The sequence below is a fragment of the Notechis scutatus genome, chromosome 1, assembly GCF_049901735.1.
Source record: "Notechis scutatus isolate UNSWTSFEM ecotype Mainland chromosome 1, rNotScu1.2, whole genome shotgun sequence".
Taxonomy (NCBI): Eukaryota; Metazoa; Chordata; class Lepidosauria; order Squamata; family Elapidae; genus Notechis; species Notechis scutatus.
In genome coordinates, this window is record NC_142009.1 from 17436679 (window position 1) to 17445957 (window position 9279).

The 9279-nt window shown below is 41.5% G+C and overlaps 1 protein-coding gene across 1 annotated transcript in view; it reads left to right on the forward strand.

Annotated features, from left to right (window-relative positions):
• CASTOR2 (cytosolic arginine sensor for mTORC1 subunit 2) overlaps nucleotides 1–8421 on the forward strand; it is a 103818-nt gene extending 95397 nt beyond the window's left edge. Inside the window, exons 8-9 of the mRNA XM_026672359.2 lie at nucleotides 2230–2324; nucleotides 5055–8421. Coding sequence (XP_026528144.1) covers nucleotides 2230–2324; nucleotides 5055–5120 — 161 coding nt within the window. The 3' untranslated portion in view covers nucleotides 5121–8421. The remainder of the gene's footprint in view (nucleotides 1–2229; nucleotides 2325–5054) is intronic.
• Nucleotides 8422–9279: the final 858 nt, after the last annotated feature.

The window sequence follows — 9279 nt, forward strand, 5'->3', positions numbered from 1 at the left end:
AGATTACGTACTTTGTAGCCTACATGGTTGTTTATAGGCTTGTTTAACTGCTCTCCCCTGTGCTCCCAAATGCTTTGAGGCCAAGGAAATGCCAGTATGAGAAGGACAACTCAGAGCAAGGAAGGAATGACCTTCTTAAAACATCCCTTTTTCAGAGACAGAAAGAAAAAAAAGGCAGATTTGGCCCATCAGTTTTACATGACAGCAACCATTAATTCTTCTTGCAAGCCAACTTACAGGGTCGGTTACAGGAAAGTGAGAATTTTTAGGCAGTGATGTCGTCACTGCTACAATCTCTGCAGTCTCTTCTAATATACCTGGCTGCCTTTGTTTCGATGAAGCTGGGAAGGGAGGAAAGTCTTATAAATCTGAGACTTCCTTCAGCAAAGGGGAGGAGAAGGCCTATGTGAGAGTACCAAAGTCAATTAGCCATTAGTGCGATGATAATCAGGCTTTCCAAAGGAGAACAGTGGCTCACAAGGTTAGAATGCTGGGCTGATAATTGGCAGCCTTGTGTTCGGGACCCATTGCTGCTGCAGGACAGGGTGAGCTCTTGCCACATGCTCCAGCTCCCACTGACCCAGCGGTTTGAAAGCATGCAAATAAATTAATGGGTATCACTTCAGTGGGCAACTTTGAGGGGACATGAAAGGAGACCCACCCACCCCAATTGGGCTTCCCCTAGGCAACAGTGATGTCACCGGCAAATTCTTTCCTCATGGAAGCACATCAGTACTTCTAACATGGAAGTATTAGTATTAATGAGGCTTCCAAGTTTTTGCTATTGCTCGTGATCGTTCTCCATAGAGAAAGTCAGCAAAATAATCCAGCCACTGATAGATGCTCTGAATATAGAGAATTGTAGCTTCAGTACATCTATAATACCTTGGGGAAAAGTGGAGACAGAAATAGCATATATCAGTTAACTGAGTCACATCCATCCATGCTTCATTTTTAGCCCACTATTTTCTAGCATTTTGGACTGCAGTTCCCATAGTCCTTGCTCTCTGAGAGGTAGGCTTGTAAAAGATCTGGGCCAGAATATCTGGAACGCTCCTGACTGAGGCACGAAATGCAGAAGGATTGGCTTTGCTTTGTTGCAAAATCAGCAAACAAACAAGTTCTAAAGATTTAAATCCTAATTATCACTCTAAAAATAGTGCCAGAACTATGCACCCTCCTCCCCCAGCTAAATCACCTTACATATATCTGTGTCCACATGATAAGTAGGACTAAACTAAATATCTCTTGGAATGTATTATTCACCTCTTATCCTTATTGCCTTGAAGAGCTATAGTTTCTTTAAAAAAACAGGCAAGGAAGAACAGCTCTTTCTGTCTTCTGCTACAGCTGATTTTAGCAGCCACTTCTTAGTGTCTTCCATCATTTCATTTTTATGGAACAGGCAAGCTGCTGTCCACCATTTTATTTTTTTCCAGCATACCCCAGAGGGACCAAAAAGAATTGCTACCATAGATAGGCAAAAGGCAACTGTCCATCCTGCCATTAAATTAATAATGGTCTGGTAGAAATGATAAAACACATGTCACTGTTTATATCTCTTTGTTATATTTGGCATCCTCTTTAGTACACATGGAAATGTGGTCTGATAGCCCATGCAGATTGAAACAAATGCATGCTTCTTTTTTAAAATGTAATTTACAGTTTACCAACAATGCAGGACCTACAAGTAGCCCTTTGTGAAGCTCTGAAGTCAATTTTTTTTTTGGGGGGGGGAAGCATGGATCCAGTCTGGCAATATTTCACTAGTTTTGCCTGACAGATATGTCTGCTATAGACACTATGAGCTTTGAAATTTCATAAGGTCTAGGACAGCAGCCCCCCCAACCTTTGAGGCACCAAGGACCAGTTCCGTGGAGGGAGGTTTTTCCACTGACCGGAGGGGGCATGGTTTCGCATATGCTGCCTCAGTCCCGCAAATGGGGCTTTACATGTTTGTGCTGACCGGTTTCAGGCACCAGTCCACGGACCAAGGGTTGGCAACCCTTAGTCTAGGAGATAAGGGAGAGTTGTTGAAATCAAGTTGTTGAAGCAAGAATGCTTCAAGGGGTTTCTGATTCATAAACTAAGCAGGGGTTTCTTTTCAATGTGAATAGGCCATTCTATGCAGAATGTTGCTGTAAATTAATTTGGATGGTATTGGGACTCAGAAAACTACAGCCAAACTCTTTTTGCCATTGTGAAGTCGTAATTTTTTCTTCTCCTCAGATGAGTGTGGAATCGTGGCTCAGATCTCTGAGCCTTTAGCTGCCGCAGATATCCCTGCCTATTACATCAGTACATTTAAGTTTGATCATGCACTGGTGAGTTGATTGAGATGAATAATGTCTACACTACTCTCATTCTTGTCGCTTGCCTTTCTCATCTGTTGCGAATCTCCTGACAGGCTTAGCCAACACCTCAGGAGAACTCCGACTTGGAGAAAGTTTATTTGCCTGACCAGTAAGTAGCTATCCCTAGATTCAAAAGTAATTTTACCTGGAGATGTTGGAAACATGTTTTTCCCAGCTAAGCCTCAGGCATTTCCTTAATCTTCCCTATAAAAAGAACGAGATTCTGAAGGACATTGTGTTGCTTATTTGTATGGGGCTTATAGAGGAAATCTGCCGAATGAAATTCCCTCCTGCCTTAAGTGTTTGGCTGAAGGTTTGAAACCTTTCAAATTGTCCTTGTCAGTAGGAATGACTTTTCATAGTGTATTGATTTGCCATTTTCTTTTTTTTTAAATGCAATCTCCCCCTCCAAACAAACATTAGAAAAGTTTGGATTTATTTTTGAAAAGTACACAAGCTGGTTATGGGAATTTTATTCCTGTTTCCTTATTAAAAAGCCAAGAACATCTGAAAAACCTGGGGGCTGTTTAAGAATACTGGTTTCTTCTCCAATACCTCCTAGAATCACCCTCCACCATGCTATAAACTTTAAAAAGGAAATATAAAATATTTTCCCTTCAGGGAAGAACCAACTGAAACCAAATTTTGCCTACCACACATTCATCCAGTAAAAGTCTCACAACTGTGGTGTGCAAATAAACTTCCAACAAGTTCCAATGCCAAAATCCATTTGCTTATCATTCTTTACCTGATCATTATGGGAAGATGTTGAGAATTACAGAAATTCTCAACAGTTTTTCTCTTCTATTTGACACCACGTCTGGACTATCTGGATTTTCAAGCCAGGTATTGTGTATTTCTGCCCTCACCAACCCCACTTCCAATTCTCATGGGGGTGTCCCATTATTTTTCCTGTTAACAAGGCATTAAGCTCCTTTCCACCACCTGACCTTTAACCCATTAAGAGAAAAGTCAAAATTGCTTCTCCTTTTTTCCTGTCTCTTTACTATTAGCATCACCTTCTTTTTCCAACTTGGAAGCCTCGGTGTGTATTTAAGAGCAGAAAGTCAACATGATCTCAGATAGCGAAGGTCAAATGATTAGATCCGTTGGGTTTACTTTCCTTGAACATTAACCATAGCAGTGAGATAAGCCCATCCACTCCTATCTCAAAACTAACACACTGACCTATTTCTCACTCATGTGATAATGTCTGCATCTGGCCCTACCTCTTCAGGTGAGGGTCTCACCTTACTAATGCTCATCTACCCATAAATAAGCTCCAGGCAGGGAATTTGTTGAGTCAAGGGAGAAAGCTAAGGTAGTTGTTGTCTCTATGCACACTACTTTTCTGCTAGTGCAACACCAAATCTTTATTCCAGTTTTGGTTTTGATCATTTTCCTTTGGCTTAATAAAAAGTAAGTTGTTTATCTTCCAAAGGGAAGAAGAAGAAAAATGTAAAATGTTAATGGGAGAAGTGTGAATCTGTTGCTCTTACTTTATTTCCAAAAGATTGGTTCATTGGCATAATACAGGTAACCCTTGACTTATAACCACAACTGAGCCCAGAATTTCTGTTCTTAAGCAAGACAGTGAATTTTGCCCCATTTTATGACCTTTCCTGCCACAGTTGTTAAGTGAATCACTGTGGTTGTTAAGCCGGTAACACAATTGTTAAGTGAATCTGGCTTCCCCATTGATTTTGTTTGTCAGAAGGTTGCAAAAAGTGGTCATATGACTCCAGGACACTGCAAATGTCATAAATATGAGTCAGTTGCCAAGCATCTGAATTTTGATCACATGATCATGGGGATGCAGCTATGGTTGTAAGTGTGAAAAATGGTCATAAGTCACTTTTTTCAGCACTATTGAAATTGAATGGTCACTAAATGAACTGTTTTAAGTTGATGACTACCTGTAGTGCTTAACTTCCCACGTTCCAGTTAAAATACAAGGGAGCTTTAGATCAGAGAAGGTGAGCAGAGGTTGGGTCTAACAACAAAATTGGGGTTCCTTCATTTTCTGTTTCCTCTGCAGACAATCTATTGACAGTCTAAATCTGTGTTTCTCACCTTAACCACTTTAAGATGAGTAGACTTCAACTCCCAGAATTCTGTGATGACTGGGGAATTCTGGAGGTTGAAGTCCACTCATCTTAAGGTGGCTAAAGTTGAGAAGTACTGCTCTACAGCATAATAGAAAAATAACCTTAACCTAATACAATATAATCCAAAAGATGTGAACCAGAGCTATCATCCACACTAACAGTCCCATCAGAACAGAGTGGCTATCTCTGCTTGCAAAATGCAGGGAAGAAGGTACCTCACAAATGCAAAGTACGTTATAACATGGGGGCAACCTAAGAGCTCCCACTGCTGGCAGGGACCTAGAACAGCAGACACAGGCTGAATTTGGTCGGGAGAAAAATCCCTAGTGGCTCAGTGGTTAAAGTGCAATATTGCAGGCAAATTCTGCCCACAGCCTGGAGTTCAATCCTGACAGCCTCAGCCTTCCATCCTTCCAAGGTTGGTAAAATGAGGACCCAGATTGTTGGGGACAATAGGCAAATGCTTACATTGTAAACCACCCAGAGAATGCTGAAAAGCACAGTGGGGCAGTATATAAGCCTAAATGTTATTGCTATCCAACTACCAACCCTTATTTTTGTTTGTTTTTTTGTTTGTTTTTTTGCCTTACAGGTTCCAGAAGAAAATATCAACGGCGTTATCAATGCACTCCAAGTCAGTCAACCTGAAAAATATTAATTTTTTATTTTTCAGAATGGGACCCAGGTGTATTTTAAGACAAAAAATTCTTCTCAGTATTTCCTAGCAATGGGGTGGGTGATTCTTTCTTCTTCTTTTTTTCTTTTTTACTCCAAAGAGAGCACGGGAGAAATATTGTCATGCCACAAAGAAGTGATGAAACAAAAGACTATTGCATAGGCGATTTGACTCCCAGTAGCTTTTTACAAAATAGTAATAAAAAAATATCTTCAAGGCAAGGAGGAGATGAAGAAAGAATCTTTGGGATTAAAAGCACTGTGAAGGTTTTTTGACATTCAGCTCTGAAGCGAAATGTCACTATTATGCTGTTTGTTTTTGTTTTTCCTTTGGTTGGTGTAGTTGGCATATGCCACAGTTGCATTCTCACTGAAAATGCGAACCTGGAATTGCTGATGGTGCCATTTGATCAGAAAAAAAAAAGCAGCGTGTTTCATGTTGCTTGGAGATCCTCTTGCTAGCCCGATTGGGTCAACATACCCAGACATGACTGGAACAGGAAGTAGCATTTTTCAATCCGGGCTTGTGAATGTGTTGGACTTCAACTTTCCTAACTTCTCAACCAACGTGGCTTTTCAGGAACCCGGCAACAAGCTCTCATGGATACCCTCTGGCCTGGGGCACGCCTTGTTGGTGCTCACAAAACTCTTTAACGGCCCTTAGAACATTGCAATTGCAATGGCCAAATCTAGCAGGATTTCGTAAGATTTCCTGGAGAGTTCAGGTGACAATGCCAAAACCCACCTCTTTGTGTGTGTGTGTGTGTGTGTGTGTGGTCCCTGCTATCACGAGTGATTAGATCCATCTCATCGAAAGGTTGCTGAGTCCTGATTAAGCTTCATGACCATCGTCCTATCTCTTGGTTTGTCTCTGCAAATCCTCATCTGGAGTTGATTTACAACGCTGGTCTGATTAGTATAGCAAGAAACCAGAGCCCATGTTTAGATTATAACACTAAGATTTCCCTCTCTGATAAATTCGTGTTAGCCTTGGAACTCAAGAGATTGTTCTCCCTCCCCCCCTCAACCCTTGGATGCAACACACACCACTCTTCCAAACATTGCCAATTACTAAATTTAAGATTGTTCATGTGACTGATAGGGAAACTTGCTTAATATGTAGGGAGTAATCATGTGAATGGAACAGATTTAAGTTCATTTAAATTAAACTAAACCAAATATATAGTAGTCTTTGTTTTGGCCCTGATTTACCGCCCGTGAAAAAGGGTGGCTCTTGATCTTGGCAGCTGTGCTCTGCCAGCTGTTGCTGCTGCCTCCAAAATGGCCCAGCGTGGCTGGCAAGTACCAGGGTGCTGGTTAGCAACCAGAAACTAGATTGTATGGATCGATACTACAGTAGAATACTGAAGGAGAAGAAAATGTCGAATTGTGTTGCTTCCTCTTGAGTAAACCAACCATTTTAGACTGTAGTCCTACATTTAGTATGAAATCCAGGAATATTTCTGGTTGTGCTATTAACATTGCAGCTGAAAAACAGAACTGAATGCTCCGGTTTTTATTGGGAAGGAAGTAGAAAAAAATAAAACATGCATTGAGAGGAAAAAGAGGAATAGAAAGCCCTGGATTTGCAACCAAATCAACACATACTGGGGGACACTGGATCACAAGTGTTAAGACCTCCTGTGGAACCCCATAATGGTTAAGAATAACCTTGCTGTGATTAATCCCAGAGTCAGCTCTTCAGTAATAGCAGTCTTCACAATTGTATTGATGGAAATACCAGATAATGTGTAAACCAGGGGTCTTCAAACTTGACAGCTTTAAGACTTGTGGACTTCAACTCCCAGAATTCCTCCCCCAGTCATGTTAGCTCAGGAATTCTGGGAGTTGAAGCCCACAAGTCTTAAATTTGCCAAGTTTGAAGACCCTGGGTGTAAGCAAATGATTTGTGAATGGCCTTTTATCCCAAAATTTTGGCTGAAATAGTATGTGTGCTAAGATGATAATTGACAAAGTTTGCACAAGGTGACACTAGAATGAATGTGACGTATACTCTGGCTTGCAATTCTGACTATTTTGCTAACACAGACAATGGGATTAATTTTGAAAACATGATTATGCGCGTAGCTAGGCTGTTCTCCTTGCTGTCACAGCAGGCTTCCTTCCCCATTTGACTTTCTTTTTTAAAAAAAAAAAAAGGTCAAAAGGCAAGCTGACAACCAGGAAAGCTCACACCAACTGACTCATTTATGGGCTTTCTCTCAGATGAATGATTTGTGATTACCTGTGTTATTTGTGGCTGCCATTTTGTGGATGAACACACACATATACCCCAGTGGCCATTTTGTAATTGCAGCTACCACATGATCTCAAATTCCCAAAGGGTCCAAAAAGTTGCCTAGTTCTGTATATCCCAGTCTCCCATGAATGTGTGTAGGAAATCTATCTTGGGACTTCTGCTCCTCTCTGCTTTCCTCCAGATTATAGGGAAAGGAAGTCGTCTGGATTCCAAAAAAAGAAAAGAAAAGGCATATAGTATTCCCTCTTGTATTCTCATGGAGAGGCCTTTAACTGCAAGATGTCATTGGGTGATCAGAGCTAACTGGCACATCGATCAGCATGAATAGTTTGCACACTGAAAAAGTTCCAGGGCCGGTCCAAGCGAAATGATCCTTCCCTATTTGAAATCTTGAAAGCCACTACAGCCAGAGAAGAGACTGAACTGCTTATCCAGATAGCCTAGCCTAACATAGAATTTCTTCCTACCTGCAGCATTTCCTTTGGGTGAAGGCTGCTTAAAACTGAGCAGTGAATTTTGCACCTGTATGTTTCTACTTAATCCACTAATGGTGCTCTCCAGGTGTGCTGGACCAGGGCACCATTAATTCTCAACCAGCATGATCTAGTTCATTTTTCACCAGCTTGGGAAAGTGTACACATCTTTTGTAAAAAATAATAATAATGGGTGAGTTATTGGCCCAGATTGCCTAAGGGTAACATTCGCCAACCTGGAGCCCCCTAGACATGATGAACATTAAGACTCTTTAAATTCCCAGCCCCGTCTAAGAGCACTTGGCTGATCTTACATCCAGTTCAGTTACAAGGAGGAAAAAAAGGTACTTTAATTTTTTTAAATATAATTCCTTCTTGAACTATTGAAGATTACTAAAAGGGCTGAGCCCAGGCTGTGATGTTTTGGAAATGTAAAATATAATTTCTGAATACTTATACTTAGAAAAATTATCCTCTGTGTTGCTGCAATTGTATACCTCTTAAGAGAGCCTTCTGCGGCCTCCCAATACATATTTGGTGCAAAAATTTAAGTTTTGGTGTCATTCTGAATCTTTTCTCCCTTCTTTATGCCCATTCTACTTTCTACCAGATGGCAAATAATAATCTACTCATGAATGAAGGCAAAATATATGTGTGTCCCAGGATCATGTTGCAGGATCCAATCCGGGTCGGTCACCAGTTTAGTCTTCCAAGCTTTTGGATTCCTGCTCAGGGGTCTTGGGATCCTCAGGAAACTTCTCTCTCACCGGAATGAGACAACACAGTCAGACCTGTCTCTGCTTAAACCTCTAAGTAAGAATGATCCTTCACTCCATTTGGGTGAGGAAGATATAGTTTACTTGAAGTCGAGTGAATTGCAGTTAAGTCAAAACCAGAACTGAAAAGTGTGCACCAGAAGTCTCCAAGTGTAACATTTGCCTCCGATCCCAGCTCCCTTAGGTCCAATCAAATTTAAACAAGATGGTTTCAGAACGGTCAGTTCAGGACTAGATTTGGTGTGCAGTTGTGTTCCGTTCCCAGCTATCTGACCTTGAAGCTTCTCTTGGAGAGATACAGTAAGCTTTTGTTTCCCCTGAAGTTTCCCACCTCCCATCTAGGCCCCCCTTGAGTTCACGGCAGCTGGTACTGAATGTCTGCAAAGCAATAGCAAATAGCACTTAGACTTATATACAGCTTCACAGTGCTTTTCAGCCCTCTAAGCCAGGGGTCCCCAACCACCGGGCCCCGGACCGGTACCGGTCTGTGGAACATTTTCTACCAGGCCGCCGGTTTGCTGGGCGCCGCCATCTTGTTTTGATGAGAAAGTGCTTCCGGTGAGCTTTTCCAGTTGGAAAGCGGCGTTTGGGTCCTGAAGGAATCCTCGCGCTTTAGTTTCATCGAGGGGGGCG